Source organism: Salvelinus namaycush, chromosome 9 (genome assembly GCF_016432855.1).
Source record: "Salvelinus namaycush isolate Seneca chromosome 9, SaNama_1.0, whole genome shotgun sequence".
Classification (NCBI taxonomy): domain Eukaryota; kingdom Metazoa; phylum Chordata; class Actinopteri; order Salmoniformes; family Salmonidae; genus Salvelinus; species Salvelinus namaycush.
Genome location: NC_052315.1, coordinates 52,158,224 through 52,184,807, shown reverse-complemented (window position 1 = coordinate 52,184,807; position 26,584 = coordinate 52,158,224). Strand labels below are relative to the sequence as shown.

Below are 26,584 nucleotides of genomic sequence, written 5' to 3'. Positions count from 1 at the left end.
TGCCTGTCAAATTCGCTATAACCAACTAGTTAGCAGCTCATGATTCATAGCCACTAACGTTAACCAAGCTAACTATCTAGCTAACTAACTAAGTTGCTACAGCTAAGGTAACTATAGTAACGTTAGCTAACCTTTTATCGAAAACACAGTACACGTAAATGTTCATGTACTATGAAATATCTCGAAGTGGAACTGCGTGATACAGACAACAGTACTATAGCTAACGTTAAGAGAATGAAACTAGGTGAAGGGGTGCTAGTTAGCTGGCCAGCGATTCTTACCTGCGTTCCAACAACAGCAATCTGCGGCAGCTGGATAATGTCTGCGCCAACTGTATTAAACACATCTTGTAATTTATTGATGACAGGGATAAGGGCCTCCATGGCTCTGAAAATGTAGCACCTGTCAAATAAACGACCTAACTAACCTGCTAAACACAGGCACAAAGTCATACAACGTCCCTTACACTGCCACCTCTTACCCGGCCCAGAAAACTGCGCACAAAATAATTCAGCGTTGCATTGTGGGACTTTGAGTTTTTTTATATATATTTTTTATTTAACTTTAATTTAACTAGGCAGGTCAGTTAAGAACAAATTCTTATTTACAATGACGGCCTACCAAAAGGCAAAAGGCATCCTGCGAGTACGGGGGCTGGGATAAAATAAATAAATAAAATATTAAAATAGGACAGAACACTACATAAAGAGAGACCTAAGACGACAACATAGCATGGTAGTAACACAACAACAACATTGTAGCAGCACAAAACATGGTACAAACATTATTGGGCACAGACTACAGCACAAGGGGCTGAAGGTAGAGGCAACAATACATCGCCCAAATTAGCCACTACTGTCAGTAAAGTGTCCATGATTGAGTCTTTGAATTAAGAGATTGAGATAAAAAAAACTGTCCAGTTTGAGTGTTGGTTGCAGTGAACTGAAAAGACGCGACCCAGGGATGTGTGTGCTTTGGGGACCTTTAACAGAATGTGACTGGTAGAACGGGTGTTGTATATAGAGGATGAGGGCTGCAGTAGACATCTCAATCATCAAGTTTGCGGACGACACTACAGTGGTAGGCTTGATTACCAACAACGACGAGACGGCCTACAGGGAGGAGGTGAGGGCCCTCGGAGTGTGGTGTCAGGAAAATAACCTCACACTCAACGTCAACAAAACAAAGGAGATGATTGTGGACTTCAGGAAACAGCAGAGGGAGCACCCCCCTATCCACATCGACGGGACAGTAGTGGAGAGGGTAGTAAGTTAAGTTCCTCGGTGTACACATCACGGACAAACTGAATTGGTCCACTCACACAGACAGCGTTGTGAAGAAGGCGCAGCAGCGCCTCTTCAACCTCAGGAGGCTGAAGAAATTCGGCTTGTCACCAAAAGCACTCACAAACTTCTACAGATGCACAATCGAGAGCATCCTGTCGGGCTGTATCACCGCCTGGTACGGCAACTGCTCCGCCCACAACCGTAAGGCTCTCCAGAGGGTAGTGAGGTCTGCACAACGCATCACCGGGGGCAAACTACCTGCCCTCCAGGACACCTACACCACCCGATGTCACATGAAGGCCATAAAGATCATCAAGGACAACAACCACCCGAGCCACTGCCTGTTCACCCCGCTATCATCCAGAAGGCGAGGTCAGTACAGGTGCATCAAAGCAGGGACCGAGAGACTGAAAAACAGCTTCTATCTCAAGGCCATCAGACTGTTAAACAGCCACCACTAACATTTAGTGGCCGCTGCCAACATACTGACTCAACTCCAGCCACTTTAATAATGGGAATTGATGGAAATTTATATAAAAATGTATCACTAGCCACTTTAAACAATGCCATTTAATATAATGTTTACATACCCTACATTACTCATCTCATATGTATATGTATATACTGTACTCTATACCATCTACTGCATCTCTGCCCTCTGTCAGTCAAGGAGCGCATTTGTTGTTCTTCGATCACGAGACACCTGCATTCAGTGTCTGCATGATCAATCCAGCACATGCAACATTGTTGATTAAAAAATCACGAGTTAGCTGGCTAGCTACCCTAGCTAATACATGTACTGAGTTAGAGTAAACGTAGCTAGCTATACAGTCTGATAATACCAGGGATGGTGCCTAAATCAGCATGTTGTTTGTGCAACAGTATCTTCTAAATCAAAAAGGAATACGTAAAGCATGAATATTTTAGCAACATTAAGTAGTTAAGAAATAACATTAAATGTAGTCAAAGGTTATAGTGTCCCATAGAAAATACTGGCCATCACTTTGTTCATATCCCAGTCACAATTACTCCTCCCTGGCATTTTAATTCGTTGTCATGTCAAACAACCCTGTATTCAAAGTGCCCACTTTAAAACGTCATGTCAAACAACACTGTATTAAAAGTGCCCACGTACTGTTTTTAATTGGTTAATGTTGTATAGGCTTACATTTTTTAAGTCATGTTAAAAAAAAATCTGAGCAATAGATCTCAGCATGCATTTTGACTTAGTGTTCTTGAAAAGGTTGGGGACCACTGTTCTAGTTTTCCCTGTTAACTCTATCAACGTGTCCCTTTACTGTGGAAATTGTGATCAAATCAATGGAATATTAGCCACTTTCAATGCAACATACCGAAACAAAAATAACTATGCAAGAGATTTTGTTGTAGGCAGAAGGCTTTGGAGTAGGATTCTATTGCATTGACACGCACTACTCAGCCCGTACTCTACATAACATAAACCATCAGAGCTGCAGTGGGCCTATGTAACCGATGTGAAATGGCTATTGTCGTGGCAGAATCAGATTTAGCTAAGTAACAGATAGATAAGATGTTATTTTCATCATATGCTTGTGAGATACTTGTCATTAGAATCTTCTGAGCTAGGGATTGGTAACTTGGGGCCAGAGAGGGGAGAGGTCAGGCTGGTCTTCATATGTCAATCTATCTGTTAAACCATGTGGTGCTAAGTAGAATATTAGAAGGGGAGGAGGACAGAGTGGAATGTTGGTTTCTTATGGGAACGTTGTTTGTAACTATTCCTAAACCATGGGATGGAGTTATTAATTGGGAAACCAGTTAATTATCTCATACAATGTCTGTACGCCAGTCACTCCCTACTTTTCTCATAGGGGGAAGGAGTTTGGCCGTGTTTGGAACCATTGTATGTCCCCTCTGAGGTTGCCCTTATCTTGACCTAGTACTTGACCCACTGTCTGATTTTGAGTTTGTCCAGGTTTGGGAGTATCTAGAAATGACAATTGATATATGCCATTGGATGAGGTAATGTTTTGGTAGACAGTGAAGTATCAAGCATGAGATTTAAACCTGGTCTTGGGAGATCAAACTGAACGATGATTTATAGCTGATGCTGTCTAGCGATAGGATACTCTTCTTTCGGGTAAAGGATTCTTTGTAAGTTGAGAGGGGTGTATCTTAGCTATAAATGAAACTAAGAATTGTTTTGTAAGCACTCTCAGAGAATTCATTTATAGACACTGAATTGATCTGAGAGTCATTAAAGGGCTTTGGTGAAGCTTGTATATATATATATTAAAGATGGAATATAAAATTTAACTCTGACTTGTGTGTGGTTGGCTCTCTCTCTCTCTTTATTGAGTAATACAGGAAATTTCCACGACACTATCTAGTTAGCGGTGGTGCGCGCTAATAGCCTTTCAATCGATGACGTCCCTTGCTCTGAGACCTTGAAGTAGTGTTTCCCCTTGCTCTGCAAGGGCCGCGGCCTTTGTGGACCGATGGGTAACGATGCTTCGTGGGTGACTGTTGTTGATGTGTGCAGAAGGTCCCTGGTTCGCGCCCGGTTTGGGGCGAGGGGACGGACTAAAGTTGAACTGTTACACCTATATGCAAATAGACCATTGCCATATATGGATCTGTGCCATTTACTTTGAACTGGACTGTGTTTACAGGATGGGCGGTCGTGAGCCAGATGTGCTTGTTTTGAGATCAAAGTGAGAGCTGCATGTAGCCACGTGTGCACATTTTGTTCATATCCTTTGCTAGTTAGTGAGTTATTAGCCCAGTTAATAGATCATTTGTAGTCAGCAATGTGGGCGTGATTGCTTCCAACAAGAGCACAAAACATGTACATTTGAAAAGCAAATCAGAGAAAGTGCTTTTTTTTCTTTTTTTTGTCCTAAAGGGTGTTAAGTAGCCAATAGGCAGAGGGTAGCCTAATTTGTCTGATTCTCTGTAATAATGGTATGGGAATAATAATGCATTTTTTGCATCAAACAACACAACATTTTTCAGTCACCTCCTTGTCTGAAGGACAAGTGGATTAACAGGTTTATGCCCTGCATGTATTTTTCAAAAGTTTCATGGAATGTAGGCCTACACTGAACACCACACATTGGCTGCTTATGTAGGCTGAATGATAGAACAGCTATTTCCGTGTTAAAATGTTATGGGATGCATTTTCTCAATTGATTTTGATGGTAGGCCAATCTGGTAGACCTACATTATGATCAAATTGCCACAGTAGCCTACTTGGCCACAGTAACATAAAGCGGGTACAGCCTCAGTGAATGCGCTCTGAAAGTTGCACAAAATTCAAGTTTGCGCTCAGCAGAGGCATGTCTTGTGAGTATGCAGGCCATGGAAGAACTGGGACCTTTTCAAGTTCCAGGAATTGTGTACAGATCCTTGTGTCATGGGGCTGTGCATTATTATGCTGAAACATGAGGTAATGGCGGCGGATGCATGGCACGACAGTGAGCTAGGGGATTTCATCATGGTATCTCTGTGCATTCAAATTGCTATCTATAAAATGCAATTGTGTTCGAAGCTTATGCCTGCCCACACCATAATCACACCACCACCATTGGGCACTCTGTTCACAACGTTGACATCAGCAAACCGCTCATGGTCTGCCATTTGCCCGGTACAGTTGAAAAAAACAGTTTCAGTAGCTATCCGGGTGGCTGGTCTCAGAGGATCCCACAAGTGAAGAAGCCGGATGTGGAGGTCCTGGGCTGGCATGGTCTGCGGTTGTGAGGCCGGTTGAACGTACTGCTTAATTCTCTGAAACAACGTTGGTGGCTTATTGTAGAGAAATTAACATTAAATTCTCTGGCAACAGCTCTGGTGGACATTCCAGCAGTCAGCATGCCAATTGCACGATCCCTACTATGAGGTTGCATACATACCTGCCAAAATTCAGCACAACGCAAAAAGAATGCAAATAAAGTTTATTTTCTGCTATTTTATATAACACTTTTATTTACAGGGACGATACACAATTTTTCTGTCAAAGTAACACATTTTATCCAAAGGATTAAAATAATGAAAGTGCTTATATGGGTCAAGGTATCACAACGACAAAGCCAGCAAACAGTGGCAAAAAAAATACCAAAAAAAGGAGTGCTGGCTTTACACACGACATAACAAAACTGGATAACGTACATTTCTAGTCTACAGTCTAGGGAAACAGGTAACGGATGTTTAATGAGGTGTTGGATGAACAACACTGGATTGTATTTACACCAACGTGAGCTTATGAATTCAAGTGGTCCACGCAGACAGGACGAAAGATGTTGACAAAGAAGCAATGGCCAGCACACAGCAGCAACGACAACAGCTGGCTACGTGAACTGCAAGTAGTCTCCAATGTGTTCCCTTGGCCATACGAGTTCTTGTAGAGCTGAATAGTTTGACCTAAGTTCAACTACAAGTGGTGAGCGTCCCTTTACGACACAGTACATCAAAATGCTGCATTATAGTTTCACTAAATGTTAAAAACTGAGGAGACATTTTGCTCCATTTATCAACCAAAAGCAAACCTGTCCCAGCGTCATTGTCCACACCGTTTTGTTCCAACTAAAGGTGGCTGGAGTCACACAATGGAACCGTGTAGGCTATACAAACTACTAAATGCACACAGAAAATGTCTAGATCTGGGAGTGGTAGTAGTTACTAAACACTTTTGGCTAACGAGTAAGAGACTTTGTAAATATTCAAGAGGGGTACTAAATATACTGTACATAGAATGATAGTGTAATGCAGGGTTTCCCAAACTTGGTCCTCGGGACCCCAAGGGGTGCACGTTTTGGTTTTTGCCCTACCACTACACAGCTGATTCAAATAATCAACTAATCATCAAGCTTTGATAATTTAAATTAGCTGTGAAGTGTTAGGGCAAAAACCAAAACGTGCACCGAGTTTGTGAAACGTTGGTCAAATGGATATACAAAACAATTTCTTAACACTTCCCAAAAAGATTATCCTCTACAACGTTCAAATTCTCAACTATACTTGATGTAAACTGTGAGCAATAAGCTTCACAAGCTGTTCAGTGCTTGAATTATTATTATTGATTGTTTTACAAACAGTGTCTGCTCAAAAGTGTTTTCATTAGCTACTTACTTTAACTCAACAAAGTAGCAATGACCAGCACTTAGGTCACAGCATCAACAAAAACACCTGGCTCCCACCACAGGTGCCTGCCCAGTTGCAAGCTGTTGCAGGGTCATGTTCATTAGGGCACACCATAGAGAAACATTTCAAAATGTTGTGCACTGGAAAACGAAAACGACCATTTCTTATTGGACAAGTTCAGATCAGTGGAGGCTGGTGGGGGGAGCTATAGGAGGACAGGCTTATTGTAATGGCTCCCAAGTGGTACAGCGGTCTAAAGCACTGCATCTCAGTGTTAGAGGCGTCACTGCAGACCCTGGTTCGATCCCGGGCTGTATCACAACCGGCTGTGATCGGGAGTACCATAGGCCGGCGCACAATTGGCCCAGCGTCTTCCGGGTTAGGGGAGGCCAGGGTAGGCAGTCATTGTAAATAAGAATTTGTTCTTAACAGACTTGCCTAGTTAAATAAAAGGTTAAATAAAAATAAAAAACATTTAAAAAATGGCTGGAATGGAATGAAGGAACGGAGTCAAACGGGGTTTCCATATGTTTGATACCGTTCCATTAATTCCATTCCAGCCATTACAATGAGCCCGTCCTCCTATAGCTCCTCCCATCAGCCACAATTGGTTCAGATAGTACCTCCCCATTTCAAACCGCATTCTTCCATTTCATGCCTGATGAACACAACCCAAGTGATGTGGATACGGACGTTGCCCCTGTCCTCAGGAGCCAGTGCAGTCAGTGTACGTGGTGACCATGTTCCCCCTGCGTTGTGTCACTGTTCTGCAGTGTTGCTTCGCGGTAGTACTCTGAAACCTGCTCTCAGTCTGCTTAGTAGTGTCCCTGTGAAAAGTAAACTTCTTCATGTCGTTAAACATGCCGTCAAAGCCACCACCACCTGCTGCTCCAAAAGCACCCTGGGAGTGTCTTTTGTGTCTGCTGTGATGGGCCTCCTGGTGGGCCCGGAAGTGATCCTCGAAGTGCCTCTTGTGACGGGCGTGCCGGTTCTGGCTGTAAATATCAAAGTCCTTGAACATGTCACCAAAGTTGAAGGGCTGGTGGACGTTTGGCCCGTTTCTGCCTTTGGTTCCATCGTTATGGAATGTGCCATGTCCAAACTGGTCATACTCTTGTCGCCTCTTCTCGTCTGACAATGTTTCATATGCTGTAGATGAGAGAGTTGCAAAAAAAAGGGTTTAAGATCATACCAATGATTCTATTAGCAGTCGTGTAAAAAACAACAGTGATGTAATTTGGCTACAACACAATAATAAGAAAGAAAGCGCTGGAACGCGAGTAGACATTTTTACATAAATAAAGACACGACAGTAAAGTATCAACCTGTAATAGGAATATTTAAGATGACTAAACTTCATATCTCATTTAGCATGACCAACACAATGTTTAGCGTATTTTGAGTTTCTGTAATACAAATCCTTTGCAGAGTTACACTCAAGGTGTGGGTTGATGGTTGCTAGACCGGAAGCCAAATGGTATGGATTCTCATATCTGTTGATAGCGATTGACTCCAGACTGGAGGTACAAGGACGCACTGTTTATTCACTGTTGTGTTGTATTGATGACATTCTGTGAACACTGTGCGATTCTGTAGCAGCTGACAAAGTCACTGCCTTTTTGTTTTGACTTCCTATAGAACATTTGGCACTTTTTGATTAGGATATAGGGGCCTGCTCAGAGAAGGCCAGTTAGACATTTTCTCTGCTTGTGCTGGACTTGCAACTTATAATACACCAGATTGACTCTTAAATTTACTTTATCTGGGACTGCTCTTCTCCTTTGTTCACCTGGAAATTCCTATTACACTTACCCTCAGCAATGTCTCTGAACTTTGTCTCAGCATCTGGGCTCTTGTTCTTGTCTGGGTGATACTTCATAGCCAGCTTGTGAAAAGCCTTCTTTATCTGACGCTCGTTGGCATCTTTCGGCACTCCCAATATGTCATAGTAGTCCTTTTTGGCCAGTATTAACTCTGTTATTATCAGGATACAAACTGCAAATGCGAAGGCTGACTGTGAAGTTGCCATGGTGCTGGTGGCTTCTGTAAAGTAAATTTGGGAGGAGTAGAAGAACAGTTGACGTTACACTACAGCATACACATGTAAAAAACGTACAATGCATCACTGAGACCACAGTACCCTGTATTATTTATGCAAAGGAGTGGGCAGAAAAGGTATACTACCAGTATTGATATAATCTCCAACCTAAATATCCCACATCATGTAGTAGAGTAGTTTTAGCTAATCGTGTGACATATTTCACTATCAACAGTTTCTTGAGTTGAGAAAAGTGATATCACACTTACTCTGATCAGCTGCATCTTGACGAAGCTATTTACAGTATTGATGGAGACAGGCAGGCAGATCGAGCCTGGTTGAACTAGCTACCGTTAACGTTAGCTAAGAAAACTCAGTTATTCTGAACTGACACGATATTAGCGATATTTTGTATGTATTTTTTTCATTCATCCAAAGATAAGGGCACAACAAACGACACATTGCTGGTGATGATGTTGGCTATCTTATATAACGTTAGCTAACGTTTGCTAATTCATGTTAGCTGATGGTTAGTTCACAATTTAACGCTAGCAAGCTTGATTGCCCAGTAAAGCCAAAAAACAATGATTGAATGACCCTAATCATGGACTTATGCGAAGAGTCAAAACTGCAACAATACAGTTTCACTTACATTTTTGCTGAATTGCGAAGGATAACTTCAGTTAATAAGTCGCACTATTTTTGATATTTGATGCTCAATAGCGCACCTTCTTCTTCTTTGGTGGTGTTTAGGGCGGACTACACCGGAAAAGGTTTATTGCTGCCAACTACTGGATGCGAAGGGGAAAATGAGGGGAAATCGAAAACGGAAAGGGAAATAAACTGAAACCAAAGACAGTAGCTACAGTATGAAGAACACTAGATGCATCCTAATTAAGAAAAAAAAAAATATTTTACAATGAGTGGATGGAGAAAGGTATCTGGTATTTTCCGGTGAAAGGGTTCTACATGGAACCCAATAGGGTTTTACCTCGAACCAAAAAGGGTTCTTCAAAGGGTTCTCATATGGGGACAACCAAATAACCCTTTTAGGTTCTAGATAGCGCCTTTCTTTGTAAGTGCAGTCATCCAAGAAATAACACCATATATATACTCTAGTGCTACATCAATAGGGTCTGTAAAATATTTTGTTCTTTACATTAATTTAAATACTGAACAAAACTATAAACACAACATGGAACAATTTAAACGATTTTACTGAGTTACAGTCCATATAAGGAAATCAGTCAATTTAAATAAATTCATTAGGCCTTAATCTATGGATTTCACATGACAGGGTAGGGGCACAGCCATGGGTGAGCCTGGGAGGGCATAGGCCCGCCCACTTCGGAGCCAGTCCCCCCCACTGGGGAGTCAGGCCCAGCTAATCAGAATATGTTTTTCCCCACAAAAGGGCTTCATTACAAACAGAAAAACTTGTCAGTTTCATCAGCTGTCCAGATCTCAGACAGTCCCACAAGTGAAGAAGCCAGATGTGGAGGTCCTGGGCTGGCGTGGTTACACGTGGTCTGCGGTTGTGAGGCCAGTTGGACCTACTGCCAAATTCTCTAAAATGACGTTGGAGGTGGCTTATGGTAGAGAAATTAACATTCAATTTTCTGGCAACAGCTCTGGTGGACATTCATGCAGCCAGTATGCCAATTGCACACTCCCTCAAAACTTGAGACATCTGTGTCATTGTGCTGTTTAATCAGCTTCTTGATATGCCACACCTGGCAAGAGGACGGACTATGGAACATTTCTGGGATCTTTTATTTCAGCTCATGAAACCTGGGACCAACACTTGACATGTTGCGTTTATATTTTTGTTCAGTGTACTTAAGCTAGAACCATTTATCAACATGCTCCACCTCATAATATTATTTATCTTGTGTAAAGTAATAATTATCTTTAGTTTACATTTTTTGTAACGTTATTTTAACATTATGCACTATGCAAAGCTGCAAAAATTCTTCATTTCGTATCATACACATAGCGTCTTAATGCATTTTATTTTGAACACTAAATCAGAAAACTGGAAGTCTTTATGTTGCTGCCATGGTGCTAATGAAAGTAGGCCTAACCCGAAGTGGAATTGTGATGTTTGTTTGTGTTTCTTCCACCCAGAGGGAGCGGCTGCTCTGAGCCACGCATCCTCGAGTCAAGATCTATTACTCTTAGGAACAAGGCACCATTGAAATTAGGGATTTCTGGGTTAGCGTTAAGGGTGGAGATGGAGCAATTGAAATGGAAGATTCCTGGTGTTTGTGTCACCCGTCATTTGGTGCAACGCAGACCCGGTGCGGAGCGTGGTGAAACAGAGGTGTCAGAGACTGTCCTTTTGAGTTGCGAATTAGAGTCTTTACCGACAAAGTCATGTTAGGACATATCAGTTACAGAGGAAACTGGTGGGAGGAGCTATAGGAGGATGGGCTATTTGTAATGGTTGGAATGGAATGATTGGAACGGAGTCAAACATGTGGTTTCCATATGTTTGATGTGTTTGAAAATGTTCCATTTAATCCATTCCAGCCATTTCAATGAGCCCATCCTCCTATAGCTCCTCCCACCAGCCTCCACTGATCAGTTATCCTGTTAGAGCTTTTGTGCCGAATCCTCTACAGTGTTTCAGGCAGTGTGTCCAATCTGTCCATCCTGATCAAGTCCTCTAGCCCTAAATCCTTCATTTTGACACCTCACATCAGAGCAGTATGCAGTACAGCATTGTTTTTTGCCTTCATAATCATGTTGTGTCTGGTGAGATTCTGGGGCAGCTGATTTGCTTGTGTTGTTTTTCTATGCTGGGCCTATAGTGCACTACTTTTGAACAGGGCCGAGTGCCCATTGGGCTCTGGTCAAAAGTAGTGCACTATTTAATAGGGTGCAATTTTGGACACAACCTTAAGCTCTCTGATGCCTTCCTAAATGTCAAGTTTTGCTATGGCAACAGCATAGCCTACATAATGTTATATACGATGAGTCAGTCAATGAGAGAACTGTCTTACTATGTAGTAGGGATGTCAAACGTTCAGCCTGCTGCACAGGCCTAATGGATGCTCTAGTCTAGAGTGCCTGGTTAAACTGTGCTTCGGATAATTTTTTACTCTCATGATTAAATTAGGAAGAAATAAATGTCATTGTTGTAAAAATGTGTGTGTGCTTTATTTACTATCATCATATATGAAAATATTGAATTACTTTGACATATTTAATTATGTTATCTTACTCGCATTTCCTTATGGTGGAGAAAACGTGTTACTACATTACAGAAGCTTGCTTTTTTTTTAACCACATTTCATATCCTTTTTGCTTCAGATTGGTGATCTTTAGTTTACAGTCATCACCAATACATTAAAATCAATTGCTTTAAACAGAGTCATATATTTGGTTTGGTACTGTTGATTTTGTTATACTCGCCTGTCCGTCGCAGGACTTAATGTGGTTATTGATTTGGACATGCTAAAACTGTGTTTTGACATTGGGCTATTTATCAAAATGTCTTGTCAACAGGAAGCAGAAACAGAATCATTATCACCTTAAGTTTTAGGGATATAAATGTAACATTCATTTCCAATGATATAGTTCTTAATCAGGTAAAAACTGCGGAATTATGTCCAAAAACGAGATGTGATTAATTTATTTGGATGATTTACCAGAAATCACCAAAACGAGTTTGCACTGCCCTGTTTGTTCCCTTATCATATAGGCTATTTATATTACAGATAGCCTTATCTGTAGGGACTTTCCGATTGGACACTTAACCCATTTTAACCCATGGCCTTCGTTTCTGGCCTTGCATAAAAACTAGCGCTGTAGAACTGAATAAATTAGTGTATGTTCACCATGTAGTATTACCGTGCCTACTTTGTCTCCGACAGGCTGAGAATCCGTCTCTGAAAGCAGAGGTCAGGGAGGCCCTCGCTCTGGTGGGTTACAACAACCCTGTTAAAGGCCTGGGCATCAAGGTTCGACGGAGGGCGAACCAGGTACAGTAATATGTGTGTTTTTTTGTTTTTTTTGTGTCTGTGTGGTTTGTCAAACGGTCACTGCGTTCAAGTTTATCCAATGTTCTCCATTGGCTGCGTGTGTGACACGGGCGGATGTTATTACCAGTCTCTGTGCCAGACTGTGCCAGACTGACTGACTCCGCTACCTAATACCAATGGCCTGTCCAGAAACAACCCCTAGCCCCTACTGCCCAGAGTCTACACACTTGTGGAGATCTCAGAGGGATTTATGGCTGGTGGTGACATGGTGAGAGCTCCACCTTACCCTCTGAAAGGCTCGGTGGAATGTATTGCTTACGCCTGTCCAATCCTCTCAGATCTCCATAAGTGTCTATGAATAGCGGCTAGGGGTGGCTTCTGGGCAGGACCCCACAACCCTCCGGGTGTGTGTTGGACCTACTACTGTACAGCACGACTTGAGGCATTGGTCGATTGTTTCATTCCATTGCTACACACACATGGATTTGCACAGGTGTAAGCTGGAGACACCCACAGCATCTACATGTCTACTGTTCACACCCTTGATTCATTCCAGCTAGCTAGATGTGCAACCACTGACTAAATATAGCCAGGGCATATCTCTAGTCTAGCAATAGATACTGTTGTTTCGGCTGTATGGCATCATTGAATAAGATTACCAATGGTTAGTGACTAGAATATATGAGTCAGCTAACTATTTACAGTAACAGCAGTTCATTAATAAGTCAATACACACTAAATCTTATGCAGATGTTTAGAAATCTTACTTTATCTTGGCACAGTGGCATGGTATGGGCAGCTATTAATTGATTAATTAATAGATAAAAGATTCCTATAATGGCATTAGAAGGGTGAAATACTTTGAAAGTACAGGAAGTGTTGGCTGTGCACTTAACCAATGACAGGCATTCCACATTTAACCCCACCCACATGTGAAAATCGAAATATCAAGTTGTGTGTTTTGATTTAATATGCAGTTATATATTTTTTTAATTGAATAAACAAGCAGTTCCCGATTGCTCCATTTTAAGTCGGAAAATAAATGATCAAAACATATACGGACCGTAATCTTACCTCAGGAATATGTTGTCCAAGACATAGGTTAATTATCTTCACCGCCTTAACACCAAAATGTCGGTCAATTCTCCAGATCAACATTAATTACCACACGTTGGCTGTTGTTCAATCGCGTGCATTATCACACCAGCTCTTTATCACTTGTCTGTCATTCAGGAAAACCTTTCCTGAATCAGCTGATGTTGCACTATAATTTCCCCACATAACTGAACAGCAAGACATCAAATGCGCATTAATCAACTGTTATGCATAAATATTGAAGAACCCCATTAATGACCGTATCGATTTTTGGTTTGATTTCATCTTGTTAAAGTTACTCTTTCTGTTAAAAACATTTGATTTTGCAAAATATTATGAGGTTACAGTGCACTTCCGAGATCTCCATACAATGTGTAATTCAATTGTTAAATACTTAGTATATGATATAATGACAAACAGCAGTATCATTTACAATGACATTTTAGTCATTTAGCAGATGCTCTTATCCAGAGCGACTTACATAAATGTATGGAAAGAAAGGTAGTGTTTTATGTCACATGATTTTGGCCAAATCTGTGAAGACTCCAAGCCTGAGAAAGGGTTTAAACATAGGCTTTGATTCAACTCATGAATTATATAGATTTTTTTTTTTATAGCTTAATGTTTTCACATGAAAAAAAAGGCAAATTATTATTAATGACTTTGTGACAGCTTCAAACAGTTGTGCACTACAAAAAATGCTCACTGGTACCCTAGTTTATAGAAGGACCCATGTACACACACACACACAGAGAGAGAGAGATACACATAGGATAGAGGACCCTGCAGCCTACTTACTGTGGTGTGGAGCAGCAACAGTTGAGACGGTGCAAAAATAGGTGGAATTTATTTAACAGTACAAATCAAATCAAAGGTATTTATAAAGCCCTTTTTACATCAGCATATGTCACAAAGTGCTATACTGAAACCCAGCCTAAAACCCCAAACAGCAACCAATGCAGATGTAGAAGCACGGTGGCTAGGAAACACTCCCTAGAAAGGCAGTAATCTAGGAAGAATCCTATACAGGAACCAGAGGCTCTGAAGGGTGGCCAGTCCTCTTCTGGCTTTGCAGGGTGGATTATAAGAGTACATGGCCATTAAGGCCAGATTGTTCTTCAAGATGTTCAAACGTTCATAGATGAGCAGCAGGGTCAAATAATAATTGTAATATTTGTGTTGTGGAGAAATGACCAGGCAGGAGACGGGAGTACAGTTAGTTTTCCTTTAGTCAAAACCTCTCGTGCTCTACAGTTCCCGGCACAATAGTGCGCATGTGCATTTCCTATTAGGTGTAGTAACATAACACTGCCGTAATACATCACTGCTTCGTAACAGCATAGTAACTAATATAAACAGATGTAGATCACAGATACTACAATAATCACAGTGGTTGTAGAGGTTGCAACAGGTCAGCACCTCAGGAGTAAACGTTAGTTGTCTTTTCATAGCCAAGCATTCAAAGGTCGAGACAGCACGTGCTGGACAAAGTAGCACGTCCGGTGAACAGGTCAGGGTTCCATAGCTGCAGGCAGAACAGTTGAAACTGATCAGTTGGACTGGGGACAGCCAGGAGTCATCAGGCCAGGTAGTCCTGAGGCATGGTCCTAGGGCTCAGGTCCTCCTGGACGGGAGGGAGAGCGGGAAGTGATGAGAAGACTGGACCCAGAGGTTGCATTTACAAAATATACAAGCAATGAAAAATTATAAATAATTATTGTCAAATATATCATTTGAAAACTACAAACTTAAATGGCCTTTAGCAGAATAACCTCCACACGAGGGCAAAATGCCACAAACTGCAAAATGTCCATAAACTCACACATCTGAGATGAATATGGCAGAGTTATAGAAACAGCATGTTGTCTGACAAAGCAGCCCTCCATGAATGAGGAGAACGAGGATCCTAAATGGACCTGCCCTAACCTGGCATAAACGATTCTCACCTTTAAACAGATCAATTCTCAATGACAACGGCTGATCGTTAACGCATTCATGAAAACAAAGACATTACATGCACAAACATTCATGTTTTAGCTTAACAATGAAACACCCTGTAAAACGGAATAAACCAAGTACAAATAGTGGTGAGTGGAACAAGTTGGCGATAGAACAGAAGAATTACGAATACTAAATAAATGACAATATTACCAGACATTGGCATTTGTGTTCTTTACATGATACAATGATGTTCGCTGCTCTGGCACCCCAATGGTGGAACAAACTCCCTCACGACGCCAGGTCAGCGGAGTCAATCACCACCTTCCGGAGACACCTGAAACCCCACCTCTTCAAGGAATACCTAGGATAGGATAAAGTAATCCTTCTAACACCCCCCCCCCCCCCCCCCCCCCCCCCCTTAAAGAGTTAGATGCACTATTGTAAAGTGGTTGTTCCACTGGATATCATAAGGTGAATGCACCAATTTGTAAGTCGCTCTGGATAAGAGCGTCTGCTAAATGACTTAAATGTAAATGTAAAATACAATGCACCGTTTGAGGCAATTAGCGAAATCATGGTCTATTTAGCAAGCAAATGTTTGTACCATACGATCAGTCCGTTTGTGTAGGGATAAATGGAGGGAAATTTCCAGACATGGCTATGGCTCAAAGGTACATCGTCACACACACTCTATAACCCAGATATAAAGTAGGACCTGACACCACAGATGTAATCAAACAGTTGGTAGATGGGTTTGCTTGTCAGGGCTTCCAGATTCTGCAGAGTCTGAAGGGCAATCAGTCCCCTGGAGAGTAGAAAACACACACGGGTCGTAGGGCCAGGACGATATCAGTATTGTGATATTTTTTCCATGGCAAAAATGAAAACACGAAGCAGACCAAACTCTTTGGTCCTTTAACACTAGAACCGCCATAGACCAATGGCCACTGAAGTTTGATTTTGTAAATAAAAATCAGCCCCGAAACAAGTATGTCCTGCTCCTTCCCGGACTTTTTAAATGTTTATATTTTACACTGCTCATTTGTCAGAATTTTGAAATCAGACACTGAAAAGTAGTTTCACACCTACATATTCCCAACTTAACCACCAAGCAGTGTGCTGTAGAACGTTGGTACCCAGCCAGGCGCTAATGCGTCTCTCTCCTCACTGAATTATTGACAAATGGATGAATGGGCGATAGTTGTGCACTGTACTTCACAATTTAATTTAAATGAGGCCTAACTGAATGATAAGGAGGTTGAAGAGGTTGACTTAATTTAGAAAGACAATAGTGTAATAAAGAGTTATGCCTATTTATCAGTAGCAAATCATTTGACCCTGCCTTTGGGGTTGATACCATTCTCTTTTATGTTTTACTTTGTAAAAAGAAGCTGTTATGGGACTGTTTAATTTACTGTAATTACAACTAATCACATGTATTGTGCAAAACATATCCTTGACTCTATCCAGCGAAGCAAATGATGCCAGCCCACTGAATGAATGACAAATGGATGGAATGGACAGTAATTATGCACCTTATTTAAATTAGGCTTAATTAACTGAACGATGAGTAATTATGCACCTTATTTAAATTAGGCTTAATTAACTGAATGATGAGGGTGATGAGGTTGATTTAGTTTAGAACAACAATAGTGTAATGAGGTTGTGTTATGCCTATTATTAGTGTTGGTGATCATGTTAATAATTTGACCGCGCGCCTTAATACCATTCTCTTTTACGTTTTACTTTGTAAAAAGAAGCTGTAACAGGACAGTTTTATTTACTGTAACTTCTACTAATCACATGTATTGTAAGGGAAAACATGCTATGTGTTGCAGTAGGCCTTCAGAATGATGCAAAACATATCCTTGACTATATCCAAGTTGATGAGCGGGAAACAAACGATGCCAGTCAGCCTACACAGCCAGCCCATCGAAACTACACCTAAACTATACCCACATATTTTTGTTACACATAATAAGAGTTAGCCTATAGACAAGATTCAATTAACAATAATTTGATGAGGTATAATATTGGGCCTATCAGTTGTCAAATTGTACATGAAGAGATGGACACATCTTGTAATTTACAGCATGCAGGGAAAGGAGCATCACTTTATCAAATCCTCCTTCAGAGTCACAAGCAGGTAAAACATTTGGATTACACTTACCTTTGTCAATTAACTCTCTTAATTCAAGAGGTGCAGCTCTATTTCCAAATGTCAATTTTTCCAAGAATATCCGTGCTGTCCATGCATTCAGCACATGACCACTTGCGCGGCAGCATTGCTTTGGCTACTAAGCAAAAACTTGTAACTGTCACGATCGTTGTATGGTGGAAGAGAGGAGGACCAAGGCGCAGCGTGATAACAATGAAACAAACACTACACATAGACAATAACCCACAAACTACCCAATGAATATGGCTGCCTAAATATGGTTCCCAATCAGAGACAACGATAGACAGCTGTCTCTAATTGAGAACCAATCTAGGCAACCATAGACATACATACACCTAGACTAGACACTGCCCCATAAATATACAAAACCCCTAGACAATACAAAACACATACATCCCCCATGTCACACCCTGACCTAACTAAAATAATAAAGAAAACAAAGTTAACTAAGGCCAGGGCGTGACAGTAACATAATAAACGTATAATTAAAATATACTATTCTGTCATCAATGGATGAATGGGCAATAGAAACCAGATAGAAACTGATAAGGGTGCATGTGACTTCAGTGACATGAATGATGAGGGGGGTGAAGAGGGTGATTGAATTTGATTGATCTGAATGAGGAGGGCGAAGAGAATGATTGAATTTAGAACAGCAGTGTAATTTTGGTGAAGAATTGTGGGCATGGTGGGCAGTCAAAATTATTTTATTATGAAAGGCTGGAAATTGTAAATATTGCATATATTTTCCCCTCTGAGCCTCTCCGCCAAAAAAACCCAGAACAGAGCCAACTGAGACGGTGATCCCAACTGCCACGGTGAGACAGGAGTCTGAGAGGGATGACACGGTTTGGATAGAAAAGAGTGATGAGTTTATGTGATATGCTGATGTTGCAGCACACCAGAGATTAGACTGTTGCTCATGCGCCCAGAAAATTAAACAGTTATTGCACTCTTGTATGTCTGTTGGACATTCGGCGGAAAGTCATTTTGGTTTGATAGGTATGGGGTGGCCTTTTTCTGAGAGACCATGCCACGCAACCGCTTCAGGGAGATTACATGACACCTGCGACAGGTGCACACGACGCAAGGCCCATGAAAACTGTATGCAGTGCAACCGATATGTTTGTAGGGCTTGCTCACTCAAAGCCCCGAAGCTGTGTGATGACTGTGGACCCAAAGTAAAAAGAGAAGACAAGATTGATTAATGCAGTACAGTGTCTGATACAATCAACAAATGACTGTGTTTATATCTTGTCATGAATATACTGTATCAGCCAATCAGAGCTGTGTATGTAAATATATTCAGATTTGTTTCCTAACACCCACACAATCAGACTGAGCATTTCAAGGCTCAGGGACATAAAGTATAACATTTTTATTTTGAGTTATTTTAACTTCTTATGGCTGGGGGCAGTATTGAGTAGCTTGGATGAATAAGGTGCCCAGAGGTGCCCAGAGTAAACGGCCTGCTACTCAGTTCCAGTTGCTAATATATGCATATTATTAGTATATTTGGATAGAAAACACTCTGAATTTTCTAAAACTGTTTGAATGATGTCTGTGAGTATAACAGAACTCATATGGCAGGAAAAACCTGAGAAAAAATCCAACCAGGAAGTGGGAAATCTGAGGTTGGTCGTTTTTCAACTCATTCCCTATTGAATATACAGTGGGATATTGGTCATGTTGCACTTCCTAAGGCTTCCACTAGATGTCAACAGTCTTTAGAAACTTGTTTGAGGCTTCTACTGTAAAGGAGGGGCTAATAAGGGCTCTTTGAGTCAGTGGTCTGGCAGAGTACCACAGGCTCGTGACGCTCGTTCACGTGAGAGGTAGCTCACGTTCCATTGCTTTTTCTACAGACAAAGGAATTCTCCGGTTGGAACATTATTGAAGATCTATGTTAAAAACATCCTAAAGATTGATTCTATACATCGTTTGACATGTTTCTACGCACTGTAACAGACCTTTTTGACATTTTGTCTGCTCCTAGTGAACGCGCTTCGTGACTTTGGATTTGTTTACAAAACGCGCTAACAAAAGTAGCTATTTGGACATAAATGATGGACATTATCGAACAAAACAAACATTTATTGTGGAACTGGGATTCCTGGGAGTGCATTCTGATGAAGATCATCAAAGGTAAGCGAATATTTATCATGTTATTTCTGACTTCTGTTGACTGCACAATATGACGGATATCCTTTTGGCTGGTTTGGGCTCTGAGCGCCGTACTCAGATTATTGCATGGTTTGCTTTTTCCGTAAAGCTTTTTTGAAATCTGACACAGCGGTTGCATTAAGGAGAAGTGGATCTAAAATTCCACGTATAACACTTGTATCTTTGATCAACGTTTATTATGATTATTTCTGGAAATTGATGTGGCTCTCTGCAAAATCACCGGATGTTTTTGGAACTACTGAACATAACACACCAATGTATACTGATATTTTTTTTATATAAATATGAACTTTACCGAACAAAACATACATGCATTGTGTAACATGAAGTCCTATGAGTGTCATCTGATGAAGATCATCAAAGGTTAGTGATTCATTTTATCTCTATTTCTGCTTTTTGTGACTCCTGTCTTTGGCTGGAAAAATGGCTGTGCTTTTCTGTGACTTGGCGGTGACCTAACATAATCGTTTGTGGTGCTTTCGCTATAAAGCCTTTTTGAAATCAGACACTGTGGTGGGATTAATAACAACAAGATTACCTTTAAAATGGTATAAGATACTTGTATGTTTGAGGAATTTTAAATATGAGATTTCTGTTTGAATTTTGCGCCCTGCACTTTCACTGGCTGTTGTCATATCGATCCCGTTAGCGGGATCTCAGCCATAATACGTTTTTAACACACAGTGATTTATCAAAAATACAGAGATTATTTAAATACAATTACCAAAACTGCATGGGGGCTTTAATAGTTGTCAAATACTTGCTTCCTATGTGCTTGGGAGAATCTCAATTTAATTTCCTTGATTTGTCACATCCTCTCTCCTCGTCTCCTTCTCAAAACCCATTGGATGAGAAGGTCAGAGGTCCTTCCTTTTCATGGATTTTTGTCTCCATTATTTCAAAAAATAATCTGGCTGTGAACACATTGAACAATAGTGTAATATTGCATACAGCGTTTTTAAGGAGACATACAAAACAGGTCTGCTGAAACTCTTGAGGCCTACTTGGATAAAACTGGGCACCCTATTCTGCACTTGGGTATTTTCTGAGCAGACAATCGCCTACTGCTGCTTTCATCCTTCCACTTGACATTTTGCCTTGGATGTTTTTGGACTACTGTCAAACTTGAACTCCACTTGGATGTACTCTTTTGGACTCTCCTGCGGCCCGATGTAGAGCTTGCCACCCTCCCGGCTTTCCACCGGCCTGTGCTGGAAACTACATCCCCTCCAATGTGCTTCTCTCCTGGCTGTCATACTGGTAACACAGCCTCCGTTGCATTGCTGTTTTGATGGGCCCCAGCATTTAATTGCACTGAGTAAATAACCGCTCTCTCCTTGCTGTTGTTATGCTGGCAAGTTTTGTGCCTTGGTTGTGTTCATTGTGATGATGATGGTCCTAGTGCTGACTGTATTTTAGTCTGTGGTTGAGTTCTGGCTTGTTGCCTATAACGGTGGGGATCCCACAAACTGTGATTCAATCTAACTATCACACTGTGTGGATTGATTGACTTTTAGCTGATTCCTCTCCAACCTATTTTTTCCCCCAACTTTCCACCGTACAGGTAAACTGACATTTTCCATATTGGCTGCTACCACCTTCAGAGACTACGGTGTACGTTTCATCCCATGTAGGAGCTGCGCCTATTTTGCACAGTTTTGGGGTAATTGGCCGGCCAAATTTCCAGTGTGGAAACTGTCAGCTTATTCAGGAATATGTGTCTGAGCTGGACGTCCAGAGTAAGCAAATTGAGACATTGCAGCGTATCCTGGATAGGTCACAATCTGCCTGGTTGTCGTGCCACTGCTTCACCACTGTGTTGCCACTCTCTGGCTGACTTGCCAGGGTTGCCCTGCAGAGACCTCTCCCGAATGAAGTCACCTCTTGCCTACCATCTCACCTGCCCTTCACATCCTACCCTGACCTCCCATTGAGGGTTGTCGTGTGTTTAGAGCTGACAGACAGGGTAGAGGTGGGGGAGTGGCCATTTTTATAAAAAAATGTTTCTCTGTCTCTACTGAAATCCATGTCAAAACTACAGCCAGATTTTTATAGCTATGCTTGAATCCCTTGTTGATTTTAAACGTGTGCTTAATGCAGAAAAACAAAATTCATACAGTATGTTTCAGATTATTTACTACATGTTCACTAGATGGTTCTCCAATTGAACCTGTTCCCGCATATAAATATTTAGGCATTTGGATTGATATGGATTTGATGTTTAAAAACCGGTAACATGTTAATAACATGTTTTTAAGAACAAAAATAGGTGACAGGTTTGTGAATCCTGAGCAGAAGGCCTCAGACATAGATAGATGAGCTGTTTAAGAAGCTAAGATTTAAAGTTGGCTTTTTCTACAGAAACAGATTGTGTCTTTCTCTAAGTAGTAGGAAGCAGATTATTCAGTCAACCTTTTTATCTGTTCTTGATTATGGTGATAGTATTAATCAAAGTGCAGCTGCTACTACTTGTAAACCTTTGAATGCCATCTACCATAGTCACCTTTGTGTTGTTACTGGCGACAGCTTTGATACTCATCACTGTATCCTGTATCAAAAGGTTGGCTGGACTTCTCTAAAGACCCGTAGATCTCTACATTTCTCCCATTTTTGTTTACAAGCCCCTACTTCATAAACTTCCGTGTTATCTAACTTTGCTATTGAAGTATAGACACCTAAGTCTTAAGGTTCCTAGGGTCTCCACCGAGCTAGGTAAATCTGGTTTTAGTTTTAATGCACCGTATTGATGGAACAAAATTCATCTTGATGTTCTGGTACCGTTCGGGCAATTCTGGCAACCGTTCGGGCAAAGTGCAGACTTTCAGCTTTAATTTGAGGGTATTTACATCCAAATCGGGTAAACAGTGTAGGAATTACAACACTTTTTATATGTGGTCCCCCCAATTTTAGGGGCTCAAAAGTAATTGGACAAACTAACATAATCATAAATTAAATTGTGAGTTTTAATACTTGGTTGCAAATCCTTTGCAGTCAATGACTGGAACCCATAGACATCACCAGATGCTGGGTTTCTTTCATGGTGATGCTCTGCCAGGCCTTTACTGCAGCTGTCTTCAGTTCCTGCTTGTTCTTGGGGCGGTTTGCCTTCAGCAAGTGAAATGCATGCTCAATTGGATTCAGGTCAGGTGATTGACTTGGCCATTGCAGAACATTCCACTTCTTTGCCTTAAACAAGTATTGGGTTGCTTTCGCGGTATGCTTCGGGTCATTGTCCATCTGCGCTGTGAAGCACCGTCCAATGAGTTTTGAAGCATTTGGCTGAATCTGAGCAGATAATATAGCCCTAAACACTTCAAAATTCATCCTGCTGCTTTTGTCAGCAGTCACATCATCAATAAATACAAGGGAACCAGTTCCATTGGCAGCAATACATGCCCACGTCATAACACTACCTCCACTATGCTTCACAGATGAGGTGGTATGCTTTGGATCATGAGCAGTTCCTTCCCTTCTCCATACTCTTCTCTTCCCATCATTCTGTTACAAGTTGATCTTTGTCTCATCTGTCCATAGGATGTTGTACGGGAACTGTACAGGCTTTTTTAGATGTTGTTTGGCTAACTAATCTGGTCTTCCTGTTTTTGAGGCTGACCAATGGTTAACATCTTGTGGTAAACCGTCAGTATTTACTCTGGTGAAGTCTTTTCTTGACTGTTGACTTTGACACAGATACGCCTACCTCCTGGAGGATGTTCTTGATCTGGCCAACTGTTGTGAAGGGGTTTTTCTTCACCAGGGAAAGAATTCTTCTGTCATCCACCACAGTTGTTTTCCGTGGTCTTCCGGGCCTTTTGGTGTTCCTGAGCTCACCAGTGTGTTCTTTCTTTTTAACTTCTACTTGGTCACCATCCCGGATCCGGGAGCATCCTCATCAGTAAAAAAGCTGACTAGCATAGCCTAGCATAGCGCCACAAGTAAATACTAGCATATAAATATCATGAAATCACAAGTCCAAGACACCAAATGAAAGATACACATCTTGTGAATCCAGCCATCATTTTCGATTTTTAAAATGTTTTACAGCGAAAACACAATATGTATTTCTATTAGCTAACCACAATAGCAAAAGACTCAACCGCATATTTTCACAATTTTTTTACCGCATAGGTAGCTATCACAAAACCGACCAAATAGAGATATAATTAGTCACTAACCAAGAAACAACTTCATCAGATGACAGTCTTATAACATGTTATACAATAAATCTATGTTTTGTTCGAAAATGTGCATATTTGAGGTATAAATCATAGTTTTACATTGCAGCTACCATAAAAACTATCACCAAAGCAGCCGGAATAATTACAGAGAGCAACGTGAAATACCTAAATACTCATCATAAAACATTTATGAAAAATACATGGTGTACAGCAAATGAAAGATAAACATCTTGTGAATCCAGCCAATATTTCAGATTTTTTAAGTGTTTTACAGCGAAAACACAATATAGCATTATATTAGCTTACCACAATAGCCAACCACACAACCGCATTCATTCACCGCAAAGGTAGCGATCGCAAAAAAACACTAACCTTGACAAACTTCATCAGATGACAGTCCTATAACATCATGTTACACAATACATATATGTTTTGTTCGAAAATGTGCATATTTAGCGGTACAAATCGTGGTTTTACAATGTGAATACGTAGTCAAAATGCACAAAATTATCCGGAGATATTTTGGACAGTCACCTAATCTAATTAAATAACTCATCATAAACTTTACTAAAAAATACATGTTGTACAGCAAATGAAAGATACACTAGTTCTTAATGCAACCGCTGTGTTAGATAAAAAAAAATAACTTTAGTACGACATACAGCTTACGTTATAGCGAGACAGCGCCCGCAATAAGTGCGGAAAATATGACTAAACATTTTCCACAGAAATACGAAATAACATCATAAATGGTTCCTACTTTTGCTGAGCTTCCATCAGAATCTTGTGCAAGGAGTCCTTTGTCCAGAATAATCGTTGTTTGGTTTTAGAATGTCCTCTTCTCCTGTCGAATTAGCAACCATAGCTAGCCATGTGGCGCAAACGTGCCCAACTTCACATGACGCAAAGAAAAGAAAATTCCAAAACTCTCAATAAACGTTCAATAAACTGATATAACTCGGTTGAAAAAAACTACTTTATGATGTTTTTATCACATCTATCAAATAAAATCAGAGCCGGAAATATCTAACGTGTATACCGAAAGCTTTTCAGAAGGCAATCTGGGGTTCCTTCTCGCGCCTTCGAAGACAATGAAATTTCCAGACACGTCATTCCAAAAGCTCTTGTTCGGCCTCAGATCAAGCTAGACACCCCATTCCACCTCTCACTGCCTGTTGACATCTAGTGGAAGGCGTATGCAGTGCATGTATATCCATAGATTTCAGGCAAATTAATAGGAAGGCCCTGGAACAGAGCCTCGATTTCAGATTTTTCACTTCCTGTTAGGAAGTTTGCTGCAAAATGAGTTCTGTTTTACTCACAGATATAATTCAAACGGTTTTAGAAACTTGAGAGTGTTTTCTATCCAATAGTAATAATAATATGCATATTGTATGAGCTAGAATAGAGTACGAGGCAGTTTAATTTGGGCACGATTTTTTACAAAGTGAAAATAGCGCCCCCCTATGTACCAAATAGTTGATTTGGCCACACCTAATGTTTTTGCTATCTCTCTGATGGGTTTGTTTTGATTTTTCAGGCTAATGATGTCTTGCTTCACTGGCAGTGACAGCTCTTTGGACTTCATATTGAGGGTTAACAGTAACAAATTCCAAATGCAAATGCCACACTTGAAATCAACTCTAGACCTTTTATCTGCTTACTTGTAAATGAACTAATGAGGGAATAACACACACCTGTCCATGGAACAGCTGAGCAGCCAATTGTCCAATTACTTTTGGTCACTTAAAAAGGGGGAGACCACAATAAAAAGTCCTGTAATTCCTACACCATTCACCCGATGTGGATGTAAATACACTCAAATTATACCTGAACGTCCTTTCAAATCATATTCATGAATTAATTTCAACTCCAATATGCTGTGGTAGATAGCTAAAAACAATAATAACTTGGTCAATGTCCAAATATTTATGGACCTGACTGTACCAGTCAAAAGTTTGGACACACCTACTCATTCAAGGGGTTTTCTTTATTTTTACTATTTTCTACATTGCATAATAATAGTGAAGACATCAACACTATGAAATAACACATGTAGAATCATGTATTAACCAAAAAAGTGTTATATATTTTATATGAGATTCTTCAAAGTAGCCACCTGTAACGATCGTCTAAGGGAGGAGACCAAACCGCAGCGTGGTAAGTGTTCATGTTAATTTAATAAATTAACTGAACACTGAAATAACAAAAACAACAAATAGAGTGAACGAAACGAAACAGTGCTGTCTGGTGTAGACACAAAACAGAAAACAACTACCCACAACAAACAGGTGGAAAAAAAGCTACCTTAGTATGGTTCTCAATCAGAGACAACGATAGACAGCTGCCTCTGATTGAGAACCACACCCGGCCAAACACATAGAAATAGAAAATCATAGAACATAGACTGCCCACCCAAATCACACCCTAACCAAACCAAAATAAAGACATAAAACGCTCTCTACGGTCAGGGCGTGACAGTACCCCCCCCCCCCCCCCCCCAAAGGTGCGGACTCCGGCCGCAAAACCTGAACCTATAGGGGAGGGTCTGGGTGGGCATCTATCCGCAGTGGCGGCTC

The 26,584-nt window shown here is 40.8% G+C and overlaps 2 protein-coding genes across 2 annotated transcripts in view; both read right to left on the bottom strand.

The window, feature by feature from the left end:
• The window catches only part of LOC120054171 (dynamin-1-like protein), a 34,157-nt gene extending 33,668 nt beyond the window's left edge, over positions 1-489 (bottom strand). The window contains exon 1 of the mRNA XM_039001610.1: positions 282-489. Within this exon, the coding sequence (XP_038857538.1) occupies positions 282-383 (102 nt within the window). The 5' untranslated portion in view covers positions 384-489. The remainder of the gene's footprint in view (positions 1-281) is intronic.
• Positions 490-6,914: 6,425 nt separating this feature from the next.
• Positions 6,915-9,183, bottom strand: LOC120053539 (dnaJ homolog subfamily B member 9-like). Its single transcript, XM_039000674.1, has 3 exons — positions 9,095-9,183; positions 8,217-8,447; positions 6,915-7,553 (listed from the first exon to the last, which is right to left on the bottom strand). The coding sequence occupies exons 2-3, from the start codon at positions 8,431-8,433 to the stop codon at positions 7,111-7,113; spliced, it is 660 nt and encodes a 219-aa protein (XP_038856602.1). The 5' UTR covers positions 8,434-8,447; positions 9,095-9,183; the 3' UTR covers positions 6,915-7,110.
• Positions 9,184-26,584: the final 17,401 nt, after the last annotated feature.